Source organism: Drosophila elegans, unplaced genomic scaffold (genome assembly GCF_018152505.1).
Source record: "Drosophila elegans isolate 14027-0461.03 unplaced genomic scaffold, ASM1815250v1 contig_149, whole genome shotgun sequence".
NCBI lineage: Eukaryota > Metazoa > Arthropoda > Insecta > Diptera > Drosophilidae > Drosophila > Drosophila elegans.
Window position 1 is genome coordinate 14,092,478 of NW_024545513.1, and position 25,663 is coordinate 14,118,140.

The 25,663-nt window shown below is 43.1% G+C and overlaps 1 protein-coding gene across 1 annotated transcript in view; it reads left to right on the forward strand.

The window, feature by feature from the left end:
- The window catches only part of LOC108140872, a 94,230-nt gene extending 68,970 nt beyond the window's left edge, over positions 1-25,260 (forward strand). The window contains 13 exon segments of the mRNA XM_017263902.2: positions 10,329-12,214; positions 13,363-13,572; positions 14,133-14,572; positions 15,220-15,885; positions 16,076-16,625; positions 17,310-17,858; positions 18,107-18,405; positions 18,407-19,376; positions 20,464-20,594; positions 21,458-21,463; positions 21,727-22,494; positions 23,064-23,204; positions 23,281-25,260. Of these exon segments, the coding sequence (XP_017119391.2) occupies positions 10,345-12,214; positions 13,363-13,572; positions 14,133-14,572; positions 15,220-15,885; positions 16,076-16,625; positions 17,310-17,858; positions 18,107-18,405; positions 18,407-19,376; positions 20,464-20,594; positions 21,458-21,463; positions 21,727-22,494; positions 23,064-23,204; positions 23,281-23,352 (6,672 nt within the window). The 5' untranslated portion in view covers positions 10,329-10,344 and the 3' untranslated portion in view covers positions 23,353-25,260.
- The last annotated feature ends 403 nt before the right edge of the window (positions 25,261-25,663 follow it).

A 25,663-nucleotide genomic window follows, 5' to 3' on the forward strand; every position in this document is an offset into this window, starting at 1 on the left:
ATGAGAATAAGACCCTTTAAAGTATTAAAATAACCATGCATTTTATAAAGTATCTCCTAAAATACTCTATTTAAACAACCCCTGGCCAGAAATCTGTACTTTTCGAGATATATTTATATATTAATATATCCATTACTATAACATTATTATTAATTTCAATTGTTTTCCAAACAACACATCAATAAAACGTTATTGAAGCAAACAAACTATCTGCCACATGTCTTGTAAACTGGATAATCGTATTAAATTCATATTTGTGCCTTTCCACTTTACAATCTCCAGGACAAACGACACAAATCCACGGCAAAGTGAATCGTTCTCTGCCAGTCACATTTTTCCAAGTGTGTCAACTCGGGGAATTTGCAAGTACTTTGGCTTCTGGCTCATGCAACGCTCATATATCTTGTCGCCTTCGCCGCCGCCGCCTCCGTCAACGTCTTCATTCCATCCGTAGTGTAAAAATGCGTGCCCCGGGATTGGCTTGCAACTAAATGTGCATGTGCGTGTGGCGCGGGAGACGCCAGACTAATGGGGACATGGAGCGGAGCCATCATTATTGTGCATATAAAATGTTCTGTTCTGGCCCCGTTTGCCACACTTCCTCCGCGGTGACGTTGACATTTGGAGTGTCATTTTGTTGGTTTGGCGTGACTGCCTCAGCCACTTGCAACATCCAAACTCGCACCTCCTCCCTTTTGCCTTTTTTTTGTCGCCTTTTTCCTTGAGAATCGGATATGCGCTCTATTTCCTACTAGCACGAACTTATCTTTTGGGGGTTTTATGATCAGGAAAAGACCTGGGTATATCAATATCAAAGGCTTTTATTATGATCCATAGTCCATGAATTCGAACAGTACCCGCAGCTCTTAAGCAAGAGTTTATTAACTTGACCAGGGCCAATTGAGTTTTGATCGTGCCATATTTGCAAACGTTAAAATTTATTTAAAGCCGTGCTTTTTATGTTGTTGAAAAGACTGTAAATCATAGTTTTTAAGATATCTCTTCAAAGGTTTTATGTAGCTGGAAGCTTGAAAATGAAATCTACATAATATTTTTGTGGATGAAATTCACTAGTTTACCATATACAATTCAGGGTCTTGTTGACAGAAAAAGCAATTAATACAACATGTAAATAAAAAATTTTTTAGTGGATATATAAAATATTTTATATAGAATATATACAATATATTATGCTATATGCTTAAAAATAGTGCAATAAGGGGTAGCAATCCTGAGTTTCTAGAGGCTGACTCCGCCCCAAGTCATGGATCTGAGATTGGGTTTGTGACGGGTTTGCATTGGTTTTGCTGGAACTGAAGCTGGAGCTATGGAGCTGGAGCTGCTTGGCACGCACTTGCTGCCACAGCTTGTGGCAAGCGGAAACACATTACATACTCGGCAGCTTGACTAGAACAACACACGGCCAAGAAAAGTTTGGGTGGCAGTGGGCGAAGGTGGATGTGGAGGACGCCTGGCGACAACAGCCGGAAACGGAAATAGAATAAAGTGGCTTTCTGGCTGATGAGTTGCCAGCTCTCACATGCCACATGCCACACGCCACATGCCACATGCCAAACCACACTCCCAATGGCCATCGCAATGGCAATCACACTGAGAGCCATAACTCGCTTGCGGTTTTCCTCGAGGCCTTAGCCGGCAAACTCGAGCCAGTCGGGCGGACCAGCAATTTATTCCAATTGTCGTCGGCACTGCCAGCATTTCATTAACTCGCACTCGCCGTCCATCGCCGGGTATGTCCGCACTTTCTCCGCCTCCTTCGGCTTTCTCCCGGGTTAATTGTCCTGGCAACTGGGAAATCGGGATCGGGAAAGGCGAGAGTGTGCCAGCATTAGCGGTCCATCCGTCAGCGACTTAAGGGAAAGCTGCTAATGAAGTTGCTTTCTGACGAGCAGAGCTAATGGATAGCTGATTCATCGGACTTGACAAGAAGTCCGCTCCTTTGATATGGCATATTTATTATTCCCTTCTAAGAAAGTGAAGTTAAAGGCTTGCGAAGCTAAACATTTCTCTAGATTTCTGTTTTCAAATTTATTAAAATTAATTACATTTTACCTACTTATTTTTAACGCAACTGGTTCTTGTAAAACGCTGATGTGGTGAAACATTTTGGTGGCCAGAGAGACTGCACAATAAAATGTATTAAATGTATTTCCCTTTAAATATAACAGGTATAATATAGTGAAGTGCACACAGTGTAATTCAAATTTCATATTACTGAATTTAGCACGCCTGTAGTGTTTGCAAACTTAAATATTTTCCTTTATAAAATGCACCTATTTAAATAATGTCAATACCTTTTTGGGAACAAAAACAAGCAGCAAAAATAGTTAGATCTTTTTTATTTGCATATGGGATGTGACTAATTTATTCCCAAACTTTTGTCACCACTAGGCTCCAATTGAAAATGCAGAATAACAATAAAACAAACTCTCCTAAAACTGTGTGGCTGTGTAGTTTAAAATTTTCATTTGCCAATTGTTTGTCTCCCATTTCTTGTGTACATTTGATTTGCGCAGAAAGCAAATGTGAATATACATTTGTTGCAGAATTGTTCTCAACAAAAGTGACAACAAATCCCATCGGAAGGACTCGTTCGAAGCATGATTGGAATTCGCTGGCAAAACTCACGCTTTAATAAAGTTTATCCGGCTAATAAAGCATTCTCAAGGCTCCCATTAAGCTACAACCCCCTCGATCCCTTTGTGTCCCAATTGTGTGGCAACAAACGTTAATTCGAAACGTTTTATTGCCACCGAAAAACAAGCAGAAATGTTTTGCACAACTGAAACTGGAAACTACACAAGGCTGAAAATGGGTGGAAATTTGCCACAAATTGCAATGGGGCCATGAAAAAAGGGGTGTGTTCGTTTTCTCGGGGGCGTGCGATTGTTGTAAATTTCTCTAGCTATTTTTGGTACTGTTGTTTTATATTTGGCATGGCTTGGCCTGGGCTTGGGCTTGGGCTTGGGCTGCGAAAAAATCGTTACGAAAAGTTATGGAAGGAACGGGGCCATATAGCAATATAGCAACAATCAGAGGGCCAGAGGAAGAGCAGACACGAACGCTGGGACGTGACTGGAATAGCACACCAATAATTGAAGCCAGCGACGACAGTCGAAGACGTTGAATTAAAGCCCAACATGAAGTATGGCAGCAATATAGCATAGTATAGTATAGTATGGAACTATATGTGTGTCAATGGAGGAGGGAAGGGGGGGTGGCACCTTAAAAACACATTAGTCCGAACCCCCGACTGGAGAAGTTTATGGATTGCATGTGCTTCAGCTGAAGCTGAGTTCTATTTTAGCTACAGCTGCAGCTGCAGCACCACTGATAATGGACTGACAGTGAAAGCACAACCACCGCCCACTGCAAAACCCATCTAACCCACCCAAAAATGCCACCCCTTCCAACAGAGAAAAAAAAATATTAAGCTATGACTTCAAAGCAATACAAACAACACATTAACATTTTATTGCCGCCATCGTTCATATGTCAATACACGTTGTGGTTAAAAATAAGTTATAAAGTTAATACGATAAATAAAAATTGTACAAATACAAGTATGTGTGTATATGAATGTACAAATCGATAACAAATTAACATATTTAAATCACTTTAAAAGTGTGCAATATTCAATTTTAATCTGTAAATGTGGTGACAATACTCCGTTTGTATATCAGGCATGAAAGCGAGCCATTTACGTTCTTGTTTTTACCAAAAATGTAAACATTTAAATATAATGTTTGTAATTTCTGAAAGCAAAAACAAAGCAGTTGACAACAAGAATTTAAATCGAGTCATTTTGGCCATCATGATTGTGTTTTCTTAGAACTGCTCTAAAAAACTTTGGATGGATAAGCATATTATTACATGTAGATTAATGGCACTGCTTTAAGACTTATGCCTTACTTTAACAGTTTTAGTTCGCCATTCTTGCTGATTTTAGATCTAAAATTGAATAAATAATTATTTATAGTAGTGGTATATAGTATAATAGTCTGCTTATAATTAAATAATCCCTAAAATTGGTTGTTGTTATGATAAGTGTTTTGTAAAGTGAATTATATATATAATTTTTTTAAGTTGTCCAATATGAAATGTGGCAATTTTTCTAGCTTGCTCAGTGCGTTAATGAAGTTATGGCCAGTCACAAGAGATTAATTGAAAATCGATCCAAACTAAAGGCCTCCAAAATTTTAAAGAATAACCCCGATTTAATTGCGACTTTCTTCATTTTCTTCGAGTGCAGTTCCATTCTCGCACATTGTGCTAAAACTTTCATCGCTATCAGTTTAAATACTGCAAGCTCAAAGCGGCATTATGCTGGCTCGAAAGGGGGAAATTTTGGGGGGGGTCTTTGGAGATGAGGCATTTTGGGGATGGGTCGCGTTCCGGGGAGACGATTCGGCCAGGTTGAATGTATCCAATTTTAAATATGCACTGAGCCACTGAAAACTTGTGCCATAAAACCAGCTCAGCACGCACCGAGATATCTGAAAGAGCCGGACCGGAATTGGCAGTACCAAGAAAAGCAGCTCTGAATGCGGCAAAGCCAAATGACTGTGCAGTTCAGGTGATGGCCAAAACACTTTATCGTCAGTCAAACAGAGGCACATACACATCCATGCACAGGCAAAAATTGGCAAAATAATATTAGCATTAAGACGAGAGCTAAATTTTACGATCCGTTTACGAGGACAGTGCAGAATAAGGGGGCTTAACTAATGAAGAGGGCTTTTGTAATGTGAGAAGAAGAAATCGTATGAATCGGGTCTGGGTCTGGGTCTGGGTCTGCCTAAGCCGCTTAAAGGTGTTGGCATTGTCGTGTGGGGCTGCATGGAGTATTCACTTTTCAATCGATCCAGGCCACCACCTCCCACTGCTCGCCTTCAATTCAGGAGTTTAGGATACCGCTGCCAGTGGAAATTTATGCCCAACTCATTTTATTAATGGACCCTTAGGCCCGTAAGCAGCACATTTGCCACCGGCGACAATGACACCCATTCAACACACCCCCCTCCCTCGAAAACATCCACCGTGTCCAACCCACATGTGTGTATACTACAGTCGACGTAGTACATATTCTATATATCCACCTTGCCAGGCATGAGTCAGTCAGTCAGTCAGTTAGTTGAAAACCTATCAGCCAGTCACTCAACCCTCGAGTGTTACGAGCCTTGCAACAAATTTGATTTGAGAGTGTGTTTATTTGGGTGGGTGGCTTGAAAAGTTCTGGGCCCTCGAAATGCCTTCCTTAATATAGCATTAAAATGTAATTGGTTAAACTAAATTAATTTCATTGGCGCTTTTATATGAAGATCTGTATATTTTGATTAAGCCAAGTTCAACAACTTAACCTGCACTATAAGTAAAGTTATTAATGCCTTAAAATGTTCGAACATTATTTGTTTTTCTCTGGTTAAAAAAATAAAATATTGCCATTGGTGCTTGAATATCAAGAGCTTATCCTTTATAAAACGCAAAAATTGAAAACGATAGTGATATATGACAGGAATTGTAGGCTTGTTTTGTTGTAAAGGTAGCAATCAAATGTAGAAAACATTTAAAAATACCTATGACTATCCTCATTGGAAATCTGTCTTTTATATTTATGTATTTTGTACTAGAGTCTCTTAAGATTTCAGATCCGCTTTTCCATTTTCCTTCCCAGGAGACAACTTTTGGTGTCAACCTCCTCGTTTTTCCTCGTTTGCTATCGCGTGCTGTTCGTCATTTTTGTTTTTCCTTCGTTCGCCATCTTTGTCACCGTTTTCTTCGCTCTCCCGTTGTCCTGTTTTCCGCCTCTCCCGCTCCAAAATTCAGTTTTCGCCATTTTTGCGTGCTGCCATTTTCATTTGGCAAACGCTTCCACCATTATTTGTGTTGCTGTCGTTGGTGCTTTCGTCAACATTACTACTCGCCCGCGTCATCAACAGCTCGGAAAAACATCTTAGTCACTTTCACTTTTCATTACACTTTTCGCTTTCGTTTTTTAGTTCTCCCCGCCATTTCTTTTATCGCTGTGTGCTTTTGTCATGCGGCGTTTTACATGACGCTTCGTTCTTGCCAACCCCCTTTTGTATTTTTTTTTTTTTTTTTTTTTTGGTTTGTTGTCAGTGCACGGGTTTTTCTTAGCGAAAATGGTTTTTAGCCCAAATTGCAGCAATTTCATAGACTGCACTTAAATCCGCTTAGCGACAATTCCCCCACACGAATGCCTAATGGACAGCGCACAGTTCTCCTGGCCATTATTGAATTAATCCTTGAGCAGTGCTCACTGCAAAAGCCAAAAGACTGGCTTAATTGCGCAACTTAGGCGCAAATCTGCAAAATATTAACTAAACTCTTTTCGGACGCCCCGAGAAGTGTGCTACAAAAAAGTGTAGAAGCGGGGATTCGTGTGCACTCAATCGCCAGACAAAGCTGTACTTATCGCCCCAATGGGTATGCCAAGTAATTGCATAACGGGGCAAAAAACAGACAACGATTTGGGTTAAAATAAATTGCATGTTTCATTTACAACCCAGCCCAGTCGTCGGTGGCGCATGCAATGGCCAGGAAGTCGGCCCAAGTCCGCCACCTGTGCTCGTCGGCTTGCGTGCTGGGGCAGTTCGTCCACCTACACCTGCACCTTCTTCTTAACTACCTCCCCCCTAGCCATACACTACCTCATGCAGTGTTAGTTGTTTTGCATAATTAATGCCATCATCATAGGCACAGGTAATTGCATCTAACCCGTTGGCCACGTCGTTGGCTGGTCGTTTGCCGATGTCCTGCCGCAATGTGGCCGTAATGACGGTATCAGCCCCAGGACCGCATTAGACCAGCTTTTGCACCACACCATCCACCATCCACCACCCACCCATCACCACCATTCCATTCCAGAGACCAGCCAGCAACAGCCAGCACCCCACTGCACCAGCACGCCAACATCAGTGGCAAACTGTGGACCCTGGCAATTGATTTTGATTTTGATTCATTGGGCACGGCACGGAAACGGGCTGGAATTAATTTTAAATATTTAAAGAGCGACAAGCGACGCATCGTTTAAGCAGACATTAAGTTAATAAAACTCCAAGGACGCGCCCACAACAGCTCCACGTCCTCGTCCTCGTCCTGGTAACTTAATTATGCAACTGCCAGGTCTAGGACGAGAAAGGTAGTCCTGTCGAGGGTGTGAGGATGTGCATGTGGAGCATACATGGCTGAAGAGTTTATGAAATTTTTATTGCTCGCACTTAACATTTTCTGAAGCCGGATGGAGAGCACACGCATACAAGAAACTTGTCATTTTATACATATATGAATATTATATGGTTAACTCAATTTATAATATATTTTTATACATTATTCGAACGCTGTTTTAAATCAAATGCGACATACATAGATGAAACCCTATCTGGCTTCTTGCAGTGAAATCACTGCTTATGCTAGACTTTAATATCTTAATTCCTTCTGAAATTATTGCTAGAGTTAGTCAGCTCTGACCCACTGATCAACTTTCGGTGAAATATAAAGTATTGTTTTATATAATAAAAATAATGTATAATTGCAATTAACTATTTTAAATCTTATGTGAAATGGCACAACAAAAAAATGGTTAGACTCTAAGGTTAAATAAAGTATTCCTTGCAACATTTTTATAGTTGGCTAAAATTGAGCCATTTTGAATCTGGGTTTTATTGTCCCTTGTTCCTCTGACAAGGGACTATCTTGAACCAACATGGAAATGTTTGGCCATCTATCCGTGTGCGTGTCGTGTGGAGCCTTAAAGAAAATGTTGCTCTGGTCCTGATCCTGGTGCTGGCTCCTCATCCGGATACGGATGCGACTCTGGCTGTCGTTGCTGCTGTTATACCTTGTTAGCTGCTGTGTAGATTTCGGCTCTGAAGGACCAGACCTGCAGCCCCTTACCCTTTCCTTGCCCTGCCCCTTCACCGTCTTAATGCGTAAAGCACGAAGTCCTCACCCCCCTGGCACATGAAATGGCTCCTTGCCCTTTTGCCAGCTCAGTTTTGTGGTATTCCAGGAACGAAAACATATTTTCCATGCGAGTGCACAAAGCGATGCGAGACGCACAGCAACAACAGCTCAAGCCGGAGTCGGCTAACATATCTCGCTGCTCGCTTCGGTTATCACCACTTGTACATGTGTACATGTGTGTGATTTTCATACAGAGAACAAAATATATAAATATACAGAAATTTCTTTGGGCTTTAAAATACGACGTTCCTAGTTTTCATTGCATATGTTTAGACACCTCTAATTATCATTTCAAAACACCAGTTATTTCTATAAAACAATACAATATCCAGCTAAATAACAACACTGAGTTATTATTTCTTCAATTAAAGTACAAAGCATTTTATTTATTTAAAAATACAAATATTTTCAAGTTGCAGTAATGTTTTCAGTGATTTAAGCATGTTTACTAAGAGGTTGTCTTTTTTAAATTTACAGCAAAAAAAACAATTTAAGAGTTAACTATTTCATTTGAAATTTATAAAGTCAAATTCAAAATTTTGTAATTTTGAAATAAACTTGTATACATATTTAACATCACTGAAAGCATTTCTAATAATTAAAATATTTTTTTCTTTCGGTGCATTTGTTACGCTTCCCTGACTATTTTCTCGTCTCGCTTTTGGCTTCTGCTGCTGTTGTTGTTAATCCTTTTCGAAATTTTTAGTTTGATTGTTGGGAAAATATTTTAGGCCCCAGGCACAAACACAAACGCACACTGCACACCGCACGCATTAGCATAACATGTGGGTGGGTTTTTCGGGTGGATTGTGGGATGGAATGCGAAAATGGTGGGCCCAAATGGGGATTTGTGTGTGCTGCAGCTTTAAGCGGTTTAAGAAATACCTTTTCGGGATAGGCTGGTTAAGAGGGAAAATACATACAGACAACCCAATTTTGTGATGTTTCTATGAATTTCTCTAACTACAATGAATGTGAGCTAAGTTTACAATAATTGGCTTATAGATTATATAACTCATTTGTTTGCAAGCAAACTACATATCGTTAGCTATATATATTCGAAAATTATGAAACACATGTTTCTCGTAAAAAGAAATGTTGCAGTTTGTGACTCATACTTTCAGACTCTTGGGCGACTAAAGCATACGCAAATCGAAGCCGATTAAAATTTCTTATTCAATGGATTTTTTTTCTACTCTGGTATCCACGTCATTGCAAATTTGCATATTACCCAGCTAAAAAAAAAATAAAAATAAAAACCCAAACTAAATTCAGAGTCTCTGTACATATTACTGGTTCTGTTTCCCAACGACTTTCCCAAGTTTGCCATGCTTGCCACACACGAAAAAGCCACTAGGGCGGCTAATTTGCATGCCACATGGCAAAAAGCTCGTAGCGAATGCAAATTGAATCCAACTTAAACGCACGGCCATCGCTGGCGAGCATTTAAAAGTTAAATTCAACAAACCAAACGACGGCAATCGCTCAATGACATTGATTGGCTGCTGCTGCACGAGTGTTTCACATTTCGTTTTTGGCGAGTGGGCACGCAGGGTGGACAATTAAATATTTGCCTATCTTATGGCTGCCATTTGTTTGGCCCAGCCATATTGCCCCATGAAACGTGACCCAGACGACCGAGCGGCGACTGCGGAGGCGGCAGAACTCGTTACTGTCACGCCCCGTTGCCGCTCGGACATGACAAAGGTTGACACAGCGCCTGCATTTATTAAAACAACTGCCAGCGGGACGTGAAACGCGTGGCCAAAGGATCACAGATGGAAGGCTGGCTCCTTTTAATTCAAGTAGCTTATTAACCGTGTTGGGGAGTACCTAGATACCCAAACCTAGGTACGTACCTAGGTAACAAGACCTGCTACTTTTTACCTTCTCAATAGGTAATCAAATATGTGGGTAATATTTAATTTAGGTAATCATATATGTGTCTAAAAAAGATGAGCTGGGTATTTGGGTACTAAAATATATATATTTATTTTTTTTTTTAACAAAAATTGCCTAATAGTAGGCCTCTACCATAAATCAGAGTGATTGGAAGACTTTCGCGATGTGTAATAATTATTAATTAATATTTATAATGTTAATGTTTCCCAACTAAGATAAAACTGATACTGTGAACTAAAAAAACGTATTATTTATCTAAAAAAAAAAGTAAATTAAAAAATGCTCTGAACTTGTTTGCATCTTTTACCTTTTTTTCGTTCCTTCGATTTTTTTTTTTGTCCCAGACTTAAAAACTAGTACCTTTTTTAAACAATGCTTTTTATACGTTTTGCTAATCACTCCATTTCTCTCACTTTCAGTTTATTGGCAACAATAATGGTCAGCACAACATTGACAACACTGACTGCTGGACAAACAACTAGTAGCAGTAATCACCATCACCACCACCACAATCACCACCAGCAGCAGCAACAGCAGCAGGATCAGTCGCATCAGCAGCAGCAGCAGCAGTCGCATCAGCAACTGCCCTACCAGCGACTGCAACCACACGCAGCAGCAGCAGCAGCGGTCAACCAGCAACGCGGCTTCTACGCTCTGAACGGCAGCCTTGAGATAGACTGCGACAGCAGCAACATCAGCTACCAGCAGCAACAGCAGCAGCAGCAGCAACAGCAACCCCCGCTAATTCTGTCGCAAGCTCTGCTGTCGCCTTCGCCGCCGCTTAACGATCAGATCAGTTTGCTTTTCCCCAAGTGCCGACCCAAGCAACAGCAGCAGCAGCAGCCGCCGCAGCAGCAACATCATCAAGCGACACAGCAGCAACATGCACTCCTGGCGGACGTGAATACGAACAGCAACAGCAACAGCAATAGCAACAGCAGCAGCAGCAGCAGTCCCACATCGGCAGCAGTTGCTGGGGAGCCGTTGGTCAGCGTTAGTCCGCCGCCGCCCAAGGCCACGGCCACGCCGCCGCCCACGAGCACGCCCAGCTATTATAAGAGCGTGAACATCATAACACAATCGCCACCGCCGCATTCGGCTTCATCGCACTCCTCCGAATCGCTGTCCTCGGTGACGCCGCGCATCTCCACAAATCCTTTCCTGTGCGCACCGCTCACACCGCCCACACCGCCGCACCACCACCAGCACCACCAGCAGCAGCAGCAGGAACAGCACCTGCATCTGCAACATCAGCAACAGCAACTGGAGCAACTGGAGCTGGACACCTCGGGCGAGGCAGCTGTGGAGCGAAGCAGGAGCGGAGCGGCCGGCGAGGAGCCCGACTGTCCCGCCTCCTTTTACTACCACACGGTGGGCGATAGTAGGCGTGGCCCCGGTTGCTACGTGGAAATGCCACGCAAACGTAGTGGTGCGTTGCCCGCCAGCAACAGGCAGCAGCAGCAGCAGCAACAGCAGCAACAGTTGCACAACGGCAATGGCAGTCAGAATCCATTTATCAAGGAAAACTATTGGGAGGCGCCGCCCACAAGAGCCAGCTTGCTGCTCCATTCGCCCACGGAATACGCAGAGGAGCAACAACAGCAACAGCAGCAACATCAGCAGACACAGCAGCAACAGCAACATCAGCATCAGCAGCAACAAGCACAGCAGCATACACAACAGCAGCAGCAGCAGCAGCAGCAGCAACAACATCTGCATGCCTCAGCCAGACGAGCTTACCACCAGCAGCGGGAACAGGTGTACGGTATCAGTCAGCGATCGCAACAGCAGCAACAGCAGCAGCAGCAACAGCAACACATCTTGCGGGTGGGACGAAGTCCGGTGAATCGCAGCTTTCCCCAGCAGCAGCAGCAACAGCAGCAGCAGCAACAGCAGCATCAACAGCAGCAGATTGCAGCGCCCAGAAGCAATCCCTGTGCCGATGGGTTGACTCCTTTGGCCAGTCACTACCTTTATGGCAGCAAATCCTCGCTGGATCAGCATCCTGGCGATTGGGAGCCGCGGGAGCAGCGCAAACTGAGGCTGCGCGAGGAGCGGGAAAGGGAAAGGGATAGAGAAAGGGAGCGAGAGCGGGAGCGGGAACGAGAGCACCTGTTGCTGGAACAGCAGCAGCAGCTGCAACTGCAGGAGGTGCAAGCGGCCAGGGACAACCACCTCAGCCATTTGGCGGGTCAGCAGCAGCGAAAGCGACATGTTTACGGTGAGGAACGGGACCGCGAGCGGGACATGGAGCGGGATCACCGCCTGGTCAATGGAAACGCAGATCCCAACGAGAGCTGGCAGCGTAAGTTAAGGCACAATTCAACAAAAAAAGTCAAATAATATAGCCAAATCGAATTTTAAGAAAAAAAATCTGTTTAAAGTGTCCCAGGCAATCTTGTACAATTTTTTTTTTTTAAGAGATGTTAGATAAGTCTTTAAGATTATAAAACGAAGTTATCAAACTAATTGTGACTTGCGTTAGTAATAATAATTATAAATCATAATAACACTGGCTGGCAAATTAAAATCGACAAAATCCTCTAGAGATCAAGCTTTATTGCTTTACAGTTTTCAATTTATTAAAACCTTCTTTGAGATAGAGTGATTTTAATATTATTTATTATTCCGGGGTTAATTTATTAAAATCGGACCACTGTATCATATAGCTCTTTTAGAAACAAGCGGAATTCATTTACAGAGCTGTGACTCTTTTTTCATTGACAATTTGCACAGTTAAGATTCAAGTTTCAAAGGATTTCATTTATTTATTTTGTCAAGCTACATCTACAATGTTGAATAAAATATAGGGTATACAAGTCCAAGATAAATGTAAGGTAGACACAACAGCCTTTATATGTTATTTCTTTGGCATGGCTTAAAAGAGCAAACATTTCGCAAATGTGCGAGAGTGTGGCAGCATCCTTGGCTGAACTGCATTTGGTTTGCAGAGTACACAAACCTTTTCCGGGTAAACGCCACACCCCAAAGCCCAAACCCAAATCCCAAAGCCCAAAGCCCAAAGCCCAGAGTCCGAGTCTGAGTCTGATTCCGAGTCCATTTGAAGTGTTGCCTCTGTCCGAGCAGCAACCTCTGTGGTTGCACGTGCCTGCAGCAATTTGTGGCTTCAAGGGCGCCCACTTCAGTGGCTGGAGCGTTTTGTGAAACCAATTTCCGACTGGCTGAATGCCGGACAGATAGACATGGGCAGGGTAATTGAATTGCAAATCATGCGTAATGAAGTGTACTGCAAACATGTATAAAACGGGTTTTTGGGGGGAACGAACAAAGCGCAGGAAGCGCGCCAAAGTGGAATTTAATTGATTGCAATTAATTGGCATGCCAAGCAGCTCATAGTTCGTACCCCCAAATCCTCAACTGAGACCCTTGACATGGCCACTGGTCCTCATCTGAGCTCTCTCTCTCTCTCTCCATTCATCCCATCTCATCCAGATCTGCGCGTTACGACCGAAACGTTGGCGGAGGAGGGCGGCAAGCCAGGCAAGCCGGTGGACAAGGATAAGGCCCAGCTTCAGATGCAGATGCAGAATCTGAACCCAGGGCAGAACCTGGAGGTCAACGTCTACAGGGAGCACAAGTTGGACGCCTGGAAGCTCGAGCGCAACTACACGCTGGCCGTGGAGTCGCGCCATGGCATCATTGGTAAACTATGCACTTAGTAACAAAACAATTTTATTTTAAATAATAATATTAAACTCAATGCATATTAAAGTACACGATTTAAATGTTAAAAATCTAAATTAATGTTCAAAATATTTATTTTAAAATAGATCCTATTTGATTTAAATGCATTTTATTTAAGTTAAATATGGTTTAAATTAAATTTTCAGCTACTTAAACCAAATCCGAAAATAGTTATATGAAATAGTTAGAAATTTTATTTACTTCTCTAAGAAATGTAATGACAATTTTGTTAAATTCGACAATAATATCCTGTAATATATATAACTTTTGATTTTAATGCCATTTTAATGTTGATATGCGTATTACATTGTACATTTTCTGCTTTAACTACATTCTGTTAAAAAAATTGCGAAATTCTGTGCCAACCAAATTTTTAATGGAATCGAATGTTTTATTTTTTTGCAAAATATAATTCAAAAAAAGCCTCCTAAGGTGGACAACATATTTTGCAATTATTCTTCTCTTATCAAAATAACTTTATCCCCTTGAAATCGAATTAAAATCAATTCCATCCACAGAGTACGAAGGTTCGCCCAGGCGCATTGGAGTAACCACCAACAATTTTGGGGCCTTGACGGCAGCAGCAGCAGCAGCAGCAACAACAACAGGAACAGCAGGAGCGGACGAAAACGAACCACCAGCAACGGCAGAAGTGGCAGCTACACCACAACAGCAACAACTGCAGCAGCAATTGCAACAGCAGGTTCCCATGGCCACCGTTCCACCGCTGAGCTCCACGGCCACCTCGCTGCAAAAGACGGCCGCTCGTGCAGCACTCGCCGCCCTTGCCCAGACCCACCCCCACAACTCCCACAGCATCCTCAGCTCCCTGATACCACACACCTCCAACGCCAACTCTAATCCCAGCTCCAATCCCAATCCCAATCCCAATTCCAATTCCAATCCCAACCCACTGCAGACCATGCAGAACTATCCCGTTCGTCCGGGCTTTCCACAGGTGGGTGTTTCCTTGAATTCCTAATTGATTTTGCATTAATTAATGAAATAGCATTCTGAGGGGTGCAAGTAACATGAAGCTATTTCATTAAAATAGCTATTTAAATCAAACAGAATCAATTAAAGTGTTCTGCTAAGCAAAGACTTTGCTGTAAAACTGATAGAATCTGCCCAAATCAGTTAAAACGCAGTTTTGAAAACATCTAGCTCAATATGACGCTTTCCAACTAAAAACTCTTAAGCGGAGGCATTTTTCTAGTTAAATTTATAGTCTACAACACGAAATTGACAATATAGTTCTCATAATTTTCGTTTGTGAGAATTACCTAACTATTTATGTGACACCAGACTCTGTAAGGATTAATCGGCAGGTTACAAACTTAAAGCTTATCTTGATATTGAAAATGTAACCCTAAGAAGCATTTAACATTTAACATTTTGTATAAGTCTACTCTGATTTACAATTTCAGAGTCAAAAACCCGAAGCAGCTTAAGTTTGTTGTATACATAGACGTTACTAGCATTCTAAGCTCATTGTTTTGTTTTGTTTGTTTCTTTATAATAAAAAAAAACGCAGCTTATATTACCTATCTTCATATAAGTAATATTACTGATTATTCCTTACTTAACTGTCACTTTCAATTTCAGCGCATCATTTCGCCGCCTAATCGTGAGCCTCGTAGCAGCTCCCCTCCCCTGCAGCAGCAGCAACAACAACATCAGCAACAGCAGCAGCACCTTCAGCAGCAGCAGCAGCAGCAACAACAACAACATCAGCAACAGCAGCAGCAGCAGCAGCAACACTTTGCCAGTCTGATGAGCAACCACAGTAACAACAACTCAAACACCAACAAACAACCGCTGAGCAGCGACAACAATGCGGAGGACACCAGTAACGATGTGTCCGAGATTGGCACCATATCCGACCTGACCACTCCGGAGGCACTGGGTCTGGCCATCGGAGCCGCCGGCGAGGTAGTCAGCCGGTCGGCCACGCCCCCCCAAGCCCCTACAGCTGCGTTCGCGGCACTAGCACCACCGACAGAAGGATCAGCAGCATCAGCAGCAGCAGCAGTAGTTGCAGCGGGCAGCACTGCCAACGGCATCGGAATCGGATCAGGATCAGGATCAGGAGTAGGAAATGCAACAGCAGCGAGCACCGCACTAGGCCCACTGAGTCTGCACACGAAATCGTCGACCTTCGATTACCTTTACGAATTCTCAGAGACGCGCAAAGTGCTGGAGGAGTTCTTCAAGTGCCCCTCCACCGACGAACAGCCCATCATGGAAAACGGCAGCGATGTGGACAGCATTGTAAGTAAACAGAGGGATAATAAAAGTCTTTGACTATTTGCATATTAAGTACTTATTTTCATTTTATTAAGCAAATGTTTTTCTGACTTTCATTAATGTACATTTCTTGAGGAAAACAGTGTATTTTTTAAAAGCTAAAAGCATTATTCAAAACTGGTTTAATATCAACGGAATATTTGTTGTCCTGCAGGATATCCAGTACGAGTTCCACAGCAACTTTGAGCGCGACGACGAGGACTTGGTTGAGGATGAGGAGGCCGAGGACGACGAGGAGGGCGACGACGATGCCGACGAGGAGAACGACGAGGCCGAGGATGAGGACGAGCCGTTGGATCAGGATCGCGAACAGAACTACCGCCAGCAGGCGCCTCCTATCTCCGGCCACGCCCCCGAGCGCCACGTTTACGGGGGCTATGGCCAGCAGTCGCAGCCTCGGCTTGCCGCCCAGCCGCTGGGCGTGACCGTGGGCGCGGGCGGAGGCGTGGCACGGCGGCACTACAGCGGCAGTCCGCTGATGCGGGACTTTGACTTCTTCCTGGACTCCACCAGCCGGAGCAGCAACGAGCGGGACGGCGACCAGGACGGGCTCAATCACAACCAGCTGCTGAGCACGGGCAGTGGGCATGGCGGCGGCGTAGGCGGCGGGGTCATGGGAGTGGGCGTGGGCCCGGGCGGCGGCCACAACTACCGCTACTCGCCGGAGACCACCGACTACGACTCCAACTGTGGCGATCTCGACAGTACGTGACTGAATTACATTTATTTATTTAATTTGTATACAGTTGAATAAGGAATACCATAACCTAAATGGTATAAAAAAAAAACAAAATAATCTGACTATTGAATTTATTATTTAAATTTAATATTATATAATAATATTTAATAAAATGCTTGTTAAATTGCATGATTTTATATTCAAATATTTGAGTTAAAGCGGATCATAACAGATTTGAATTGTTTCTATACAATCTAAACGCATTTTAAAAAGGTTTTAACATGGTGTAAATTTAAATTACATTTTTAAATATTTAAAACAATTCCAATAATTGTTTTTTTTTATTTAAAAAATAAATTACATTTTGATATCTAGGAATTAGAAAGTATCATGCACTTAAATCAGTTTGATTAACATGTTTAGTTAAAGGTTTAATAAATGATAAGCATTTTGGACTTATAGGAGTACAAAATAAAGACGCACATATATTTTTTATTTTTTTTTTATTTAATTGTGGCGATATGACATGATTTATTTATGGGTCAGTTCGTTTAATATAAACACTGAGCCCACATAACAGTATTTGTTATTAAACAATCAGAAGCGGACAATGAACAAACAAGTTACGAATATTTGAATATATATTTTATTAAATTAGGATATTTGTGGAATAAGTTTTGTTTACTAATTACCTCGATTTGTGTCGCAGGTCTGTCGGGTGAGATGAACGGCGGCGTGTCGACCTCCTGCTCGAACTACGCCAAATACTATGCCTCGGCCATGCCGGTCCTGGAGGATGGCCTCTCCTCGGGTCACACTAGCGACACCGAGAACAACAACAACAAGAACAAGAACCTGCAGCAGGCCCTGCTGGGTGGTAATGGTGGCGGTGGTGGTGGTGTGTCCAGCGGTCAAGGTCAATGCACCACCAGCCTAAGCGGAAGCGCCAGTATCGGCGGCAGCGGCGGCATCTCCATGCTGATGGACATGAAACGCATCTCAACAAACAACAGCCTGAACAGCATGCACAACCTGACCGCCACCACCTCCACCACGGACAGTAATGGGGGCATGGCCGTGGTGGGCCACCACCTGATGGCCACGCCCAGTCCCAGCAACGGGCAATCGGCGGTGGCAAAGGTGCAGGCTAATCAGACGCCATCTCAGCCGAAGACATTGACCCTGGACCAGAGTCCCAGCAACCACAGCAAAGTGTTCAAGAACATTGATCCGGAGTTGGATTCGCTCTACTCGATTGGTAAGTACATAAGTAGGGGTAAGAATAAGTTATACAAAAAACTACACCAAAGAAAATAGAACATAATGTGAAAATTGAACACCAAACATACATTTTGCTGGTATACTTTGATGGCAATTGTAAAACAAATATAATATATAAAATTTACTATATATAATATATTTTAAAACAAATTTTAGTCACTAATTAATTTAAAAAAATAATTCTGCTTGCCCCAATGGACTCTAACCGATGTGTTCTTTTTGCAGGTGTTTTCCACCGTCCGGACACGGTGCAGATGACGCCACCGCCGCCCGCACCGGCGCCGCACCGCAAGCCCAACAACACTGGCAGCAGCAGCAATGCCAATGGCAATGGCAATGGCAATGGCGGCAACAACGACGTGGATCTGCTACAGCCGAGCAGCAAGCACACTACATTGGCGGCGGCCATCAGTTCCACGCTGCAGCGCAGTTCCCCCACCTCGACGGTCACCGGAAATGGATGCGGCAACGGAAACGGAACGGGAAGCGGCAAGCACCGCAGCGCCGGCAGCACTGGCAGTAGCTGCGGCAACGGGGGGCGTGCCACCGCCCATTCCCGAACGGACCAATCTCGTGACGGCGGCCGCATCGCAGCGTTCGCCGTCGCCGGGCTTGAGTTCACCCGTTTGGCTGTCCCGCAGCGGCGGCGGCGGCGTTGGCGGCGCTGGCAAGGATCTGCTGGAGTCCGGTTCGGATAACCACTCGAAGAACCACAGTGCCGACGAGGAGGACGTGGACACCGATCTGGAGACGGACCGCCTGCTGGGCCACCAGCGGCTGGACGACCAGGGCTACTACGATGAGAACAAGAGCTGGGACCGCAAGCCGCGATCGCTGCTCTCCAAGATCTCGCCCAAGCAGCAAATGGCGAGCACCAAGACGCGCAACGGCTACAATGCCCTGCTCAGCTCCACGCCGGAGCTGCCGCCACCGATTCCGCCCAAGGGTCAGTCCGGCGGCAAGCTGCTGGACCTGGTGGTTGGCGGCATGGTGCAGCGCAGCATGTCGCGCAGCTCGTCGGAGCACAGCGAGAAATCGCCGAGCAAACAGCCGGGTGCTGGCGTGGATCTGTGTGGCACTGGCCCACTGAACGGCACCGTGGTGGATGTGGTGGCCTCGGCCGTGGCGGCCACTTCGTCAGCGGTGGTGGCCAGTGGCACGCCCGCAATGGGCAGTCCCGGCAATGGCGGCGGATCCGAGAGATCCGTGGGCGGAGTGAATGCCGCGGTAGCTGGCATCAAGATGGCCGAACCGGAGTCGGGAGCTCTCAACGGAGGCATCACCTTGCCAGGATCGGGATCGGGTTCGGGATCAGGATCGGGAACTGGAGCTGGAACTGGTGCTGGGACTGGAGGCAATGGAACCGTGGTGGCCAGCAGCAATGCCAATGCCAACAGCAACAACAACAACAACAACAACAACAACAACGTGGGCAACAGCAACAACAGCATCAGCGGCAGCAACAGCAACAGCGGCGAGAAAAAAGTGAAAAAGAGTAAGAGCAAAGAAGGTAAATGCGTTGGGTTTATCCTTCGTTCGATTCGATTGTTCCTATAACCGTATAACCGTATAACCATATATTTGCATATAAATATATATAGATATTCTATATTATATATTATATTATATATTATATATATCATAATTGTATACTCTTGTGGCCTGCCATGTTGTCGGTATATGCATTGATGTTGTCGTTGTGTCGCAATTGTCGCAACGAAACGCTAAAATTTCGATAGCGTAGCAGAGCAAATTCAAAATTCAAAGTTGGCAGCGTAATATGTAAATTGATTTTAATCCTTATATGCAATTCTCGAACCAGATAATCAATCCGTATTAATCGTATATGTATTCTTTTACCTATCATTTCTCCGTATTCTTTCGCATATTTATTTGCGTATTTTTTGCATGCGTCGTTCGTTCGTTCAACCAAATCAAAACCAAACTCTACTCTTCATTTTACTGTGTCTGTGTGTGTGTACAATACTTTGTAAGATAAAATTCCATTATGTACTAGTACCTAAGATCCAACACTAACAAGGTAACACCAAACAAGGGAAAATCTAATGGGAGTTAAATTGGGTTTCTTTTTATAAAAGCTCTGTTACTCTATATGTGCTTAAAAATAATCCCGATCATAGCCACCAATCCTTTAGTCTTCTTTTTTTAAATATTTCAAAACTGGATAATGTGTTTTTATTATAAATTATATTTTTACAAATTAGTCCATTTCAATACAATTGAACTAAAATATTAAAAGGTTGCTTAGGAATTAATTGACCCAATAAGTGGTTAAGTGGGTAACCAAAATGATTACTCCTGCGGACTCTTTTAGTTTATTTATATAAAGATTCTTACATGGGGGTACAAATAACAAGCTATTTTTTTGATGTTTCTTTTGGGGCTGAGCTAAAATGGTTTGATGGATTGCTGACCCACACATGCACGTACACTAACCAACCTATACTCCACATGTACTCTGTGATCCCAGACTTTGTTGCAACCGATCTTCTAACCGGGTTCTCCGTTCTCCATCTTCTCCACCTCCATCTCCATCTATATACCAACTTCATCAACTGCAGGCGGCGCAGTGCTCATCGAGGGCGTACTGTTCAGGGCCAAGTACTTGGGCTCCACGCAGCTGGTCTGCGAGGGTCAGCCCACGAAGTCCACGCGCATGATGCAGGCGGAGGAGGCCGTTTCCAGGATCAAGGTAAGGTTCCTTCAGGCGCCTCCTGAAAAACATACGGTAATGCTCGCCCCACTCGATCGATTGCTTCGATCAGCTTGCGTTTTTACTTGTGCCAAGATCCGTTCTGTGTTTGTAGTGCGTAGAAATACGAGAGTCCTGCTGGAAAACCAGATCAGAGGTTGTCACAGTTCACATTCTATCCATTTGCATTTCCCTATTGTTGATTAGTTAAGTGAAATCTTGTAAGCTTTTGACTTTAAGATTTAAAGACATTTACATTAAACAACTTAAAAAAAACTCTATGAATCAAATTTTTGTATTGTTTTTACAAGTAATGGTACTATAACTATTTCAAACCTAAACATTTGAAAAAGCTTATATTTCATCTCTTCTTAACTTGGTGATTTATGCGTTACTTGTTGTGGAACTTTTCTATATATGCAATCTGCCAAATATTTAATTTAAAAACAAAGACTAAAAATATTATAGGATTGTTTTATTTTTTGATTAAACCAAGCATCTGTGACAACCCCTTGAACTGCTTTCACCGCCTCCCCTTGCACTGATGAACAAAATTTGCAGCTATTTTTGACTCCTGCTCCATCGCTCTGACCTCCGACTTTTGATTTAACACCTCCCTTTCCCTTTCCCTATTCCCCTCACCACCACTTGCGACTAACCAGTGAGCAACCTTAAGCTAAGCTGATTGAAAGACCAAACTGAAGAGCCAAAAAAAAAACAATTCATTAACTGTTTAATGTTATATTTTCATGCATCACCTCCTCCACATCAAATGCTCCGCATCCGCGATGACCAACCACGCTAACTAAACCACGTATCGCCATGCAAATAAAACAAAATCAAACAAAAAATTCGCATAACAGGCGCTGGTAAGTAATGTAAACACTAGCTATACCCACTAAACCCCGAACCCCAAACCAACCACCCCACCCAATCAAATGCCCACCTCTGGTTTGCCTGATTTGCCTTGAGTTAAATTGGATCGAAGATATTTGGCCCGCTGTAATACTTGTGTTACCCAAAAGGAATGCTTGTACCCCTTTGAGTCAACCACCGAATCCCAGTTCCACACAACCCAGAATACCCGATAAGGATTGTTAATCAGTGAATAACCGAAGTAAATCATTTACAGGCACCCGATGGCGATGTGCAGCCCAGCACCGAGGTGGATTTGTTCATTTCGACGGAGAAGATCATGGTCCTGAACACGGACCTCAAGGAGATCATGATGGACCATGCCCTGCGCACCATCTCCTACATTGCGGACATCGGCGATCTGGTTGTCCTCATGGCCCGCCGTCGCTTCGTGCCCCAGGACATCGATGATGCCCCCAAGCCGAATCGCACGCCCAAGATGATCTGTCACGTGTTCGAAAGCGACGAGGCCCAGTTCATTGCCCAATCGATTGGCCAGGCCTTCCAGGTGGCCTACATGGAGTTCCTCAAGGCGAACGGCATCGAGGACCATCGGTTCGTCAAGGAGATGGACTACCAGGAGGTGCTCAACAGCCAGGAGATCTTCGGCGACGAACTGGAGATCTTCGCCAAGAAGGAACTGCAGAAGGAGGTGGTGGTGCCGAAGGCCAAGGGCGAGATCCTGGGCGTGGTCATCGTGGAGAGCGGCTGGGGTTCGATGCTGCCCACCGTGGTGATTGCCAATCTAATGAGTTCCGGGGCGGCTGCCCGGTGCGGCCAGCTCAACATCGGCGACCAGCTGATCGCCATCAACGGCCTGAGTCTCGTCGGCCTGCCCCTATCCACCTGCCAGACGTACATCAAGAACACCAAGAACCAGACCGTGGTCAAGTTCACGGTGGTGCCGTGCGCCCCCGTCGTCGAGGTGAAGATCAAGAGGCCGGAGACCAAGTACCAGCTCGGATTCAGCGTCCAGAACGGAGTGGTGAGTTGGGTAGTTGCAACATTCACAAGCAGGTGTTTTTAGGAAGGCTTGTCAACTCTGAACAAATGCATATCACACAGTTCAGAGTTGTCAACCAGCTTTGGAATAAGGGGAATGCTTTTTAATCCATAGAAATAATCATTATTTCGGCATATACATTTTATATAATTTTTTTGCAACTTTTTGTAAGTTATTTCTAAGTTGTTAAGGCTATAAATGCTATAAAGATTTTGTTGTGCATAGTGCTAAGGGCATGCCCTACTATGAAAGCTTAAAACTTAAAACTGTCAACAAAAATTCAAATTTGTAAATTCTAATTTATTTTTTTTTTATTGAAGGACTCTAAAGCCTGTTTAATCTCTCATTGGATGTGAATACTGATCAGAACTACGAAATTCTCAATGCAAATATTAGTTCGGAATATATGTATTCACATATGTATTTTAAGCAAACTTTGTTAAAGGGTGTTAGGTGGTAGTTATAAATTTAAAAGTTTAAAACACTGAGCAATTATTTGCTGAACTGTTAGATAGAACCATTCCACTAATTAAGTTAATCTCGTCTTGCAGATCTGCAGCCTGCTGCGTGGCGGGATTGCGGAGCGGGGTGGTGTTCGTGTGGGCCATCGCATCATCGAGATAAACAACCAGAGCGTGGTGGCTGTGCCCCACGAGAAGATCGTTAACTTGCTGGCCACATCCGTGGGAGAGGTATGGGGGGATATGGGAATGATGGGATGAAGAGTGACACGTATATAGTAATTCCATTACCCTTTAACCATTCCAGATACTCATGAAGACGATGCCCACTTCCATGTTCCGCCTGCTTACTGGTCAGGAAAATCCCATATATATTTAAGCCTGCGGGAGGATAATAAATGGCGATTATTGTTAACTATAAAAACCTTACAAGGATATTACGATATTTAGTATATATATATACCTATACATATAGAGAAAGATAGAGAGAGGAGGAGTAATTATATGTATGTATATGCGTGTGTACCTATATATATATATATACTTAACATATATTACACACGAGTGTATTGAATTTTTTTTTTTTGTGAGTAAACTAGACAAAGTTCGATCGGAGGCGAGTTAAGAGCAGCTACTACGACAAATAAGAGGACGCGAAAACTAACACACATGGCACGCCTTTTTGCAAAGCTTAGTAATAATAGTTAATAATGCGTGTGAGATCGGGCCATCGGCCAGGACATACTCGTACATACTTATACAAGTATATATACATATATATATGAACACAATGACCTTTTTGCGAAAACGTCCTTAGCTTAGTTGAACGGCGACATTAGTCAGAGAATACTGCAGCTAGTTACGTCCCCCCATATATACTATTTGCTTACCCATACTTATTGTAAAAACCAAAAAACCAAAACACACGAGCACAGCGCAGCAAAAGACGTCCCAAACGAGATTCGAGTCCAGACAGGAGGCAGGCAGCTCTTTTGATATAGTATATATATATATATATATAATCTCCACACACGATATATAGCACCACCCCGATATATTTATATAACAACAAATACAGTGGGCGGGAGAATGATAAGCTTAGGCCAGATAGGAAATGGAAATGAAAATGGATATGGGATTGGATATTGTAACTGCAGCGTTTCGTTTTCTACTCGCACCCATAGCCGAGAATTTTGATAGTTATTTAACGGATATAGCCAGATCGTAATCGTGTAAATTGAGGAGCGCTTTACACACCTACATATGCCCCCCCCATAGAGGATTTAGTTTAGCAGACACACCCACACCGACACTCACACTCACACTCACACTCACACTCACACTCACACTCACACTAACACTCACTTAGACGCTTCGATTTCAACCATCTTCGTCCAAAAATTGTGCTACTACTCGTTAAACAAGTTGATAGATATAGAGAGAGAGATTAGAAAAGGATAACAGAAGGGAAAAAGAAAGAGAGGTAAGGGCGGGCCGGCGCGGAAAGAAAGAAAGAGATAGAGTTAGAGGACCCCATTATAAGCCATATAAGGTAGAGGGATTTAGAAGAAGGCGAACTAGAAACAGTCAATCTTGCAATTGCAGCAACGCATGTGCATCTAGGATCGCATTATAGAGTTATAACTGTAGACCAGACTCGAACGGAAAGAGACGGCAACAGGAACAGAAATAGAGACAGACAGAGAGGGAGAAATGCATTTCTTTGTGTGTATATGTATGTGTAAAATACTCGCTATTTGGCCCAAAACGCAATCCACAAGCAACCAGCATTCAGCATTCAGTCACTAAGAGAACTATTATTAACTACGAGTACGATTTATTATGTAACAACGTAACGACAACGGAGCATTTGCTTGATGTTTGCAAATTGAACGACTTTTTGGCCGCATTTCCGCTGCTTGGCACGGGCCACGCCCACGCCCACGCCCATTAAAAACCAAAACTAAATTACCAAAAAACTTAAAGAAAATGCTTCAGAAAACCAAAGAGATGAAACGGAAACCGAAACAAATGCATACAACAACTAATATTTAATGAATTGTTTTTTTTTTTTTGGTGTACATTATTTATATGGAATGTGAAATTGCATAACAAATTTAATGAATATATTGAATATTTATAAAAACGGGCTAATTGCATAGAAATTATATAAGAACGATCATAACAATGATTATTTGTAAAGGCGAACTAAACCCAAAACCGAAAACAAAATGAATAAATAAAAGAATATATAATCACATGCGTAAACAAAAGTATAAAACCAAAAATTGAGCATAATAAACAGAAAATGGAAAAAAAAATCGGACTGAGTTTTATTTTTATTATTAAAGAAGGGTGTCCCGATTTAAAGTAAATAAATAAATTATGACACACACAGTACAACATTCTGTATAATAAAGGAATTTTTTAAACGTACAAAACTAACATCTACGCATATAAATCAACAATTTAGATGGCAATTCTAACTTCATGATTTCAAATCTCACCAAAAGGCCCGGCTCATCGTCGGCCATTAGCGATGTGCCGATGGTTGGGATAACGTGTCCCTTCAGGCCTCAGCTATCGGTTAAACATCGAAACCAGGTCGATTGGCACCACAACACCAAACTGACAATATGCAATGTAAACAAACATAAGCAAATATTGGCAGTGAAAATGGCCAGATCTCT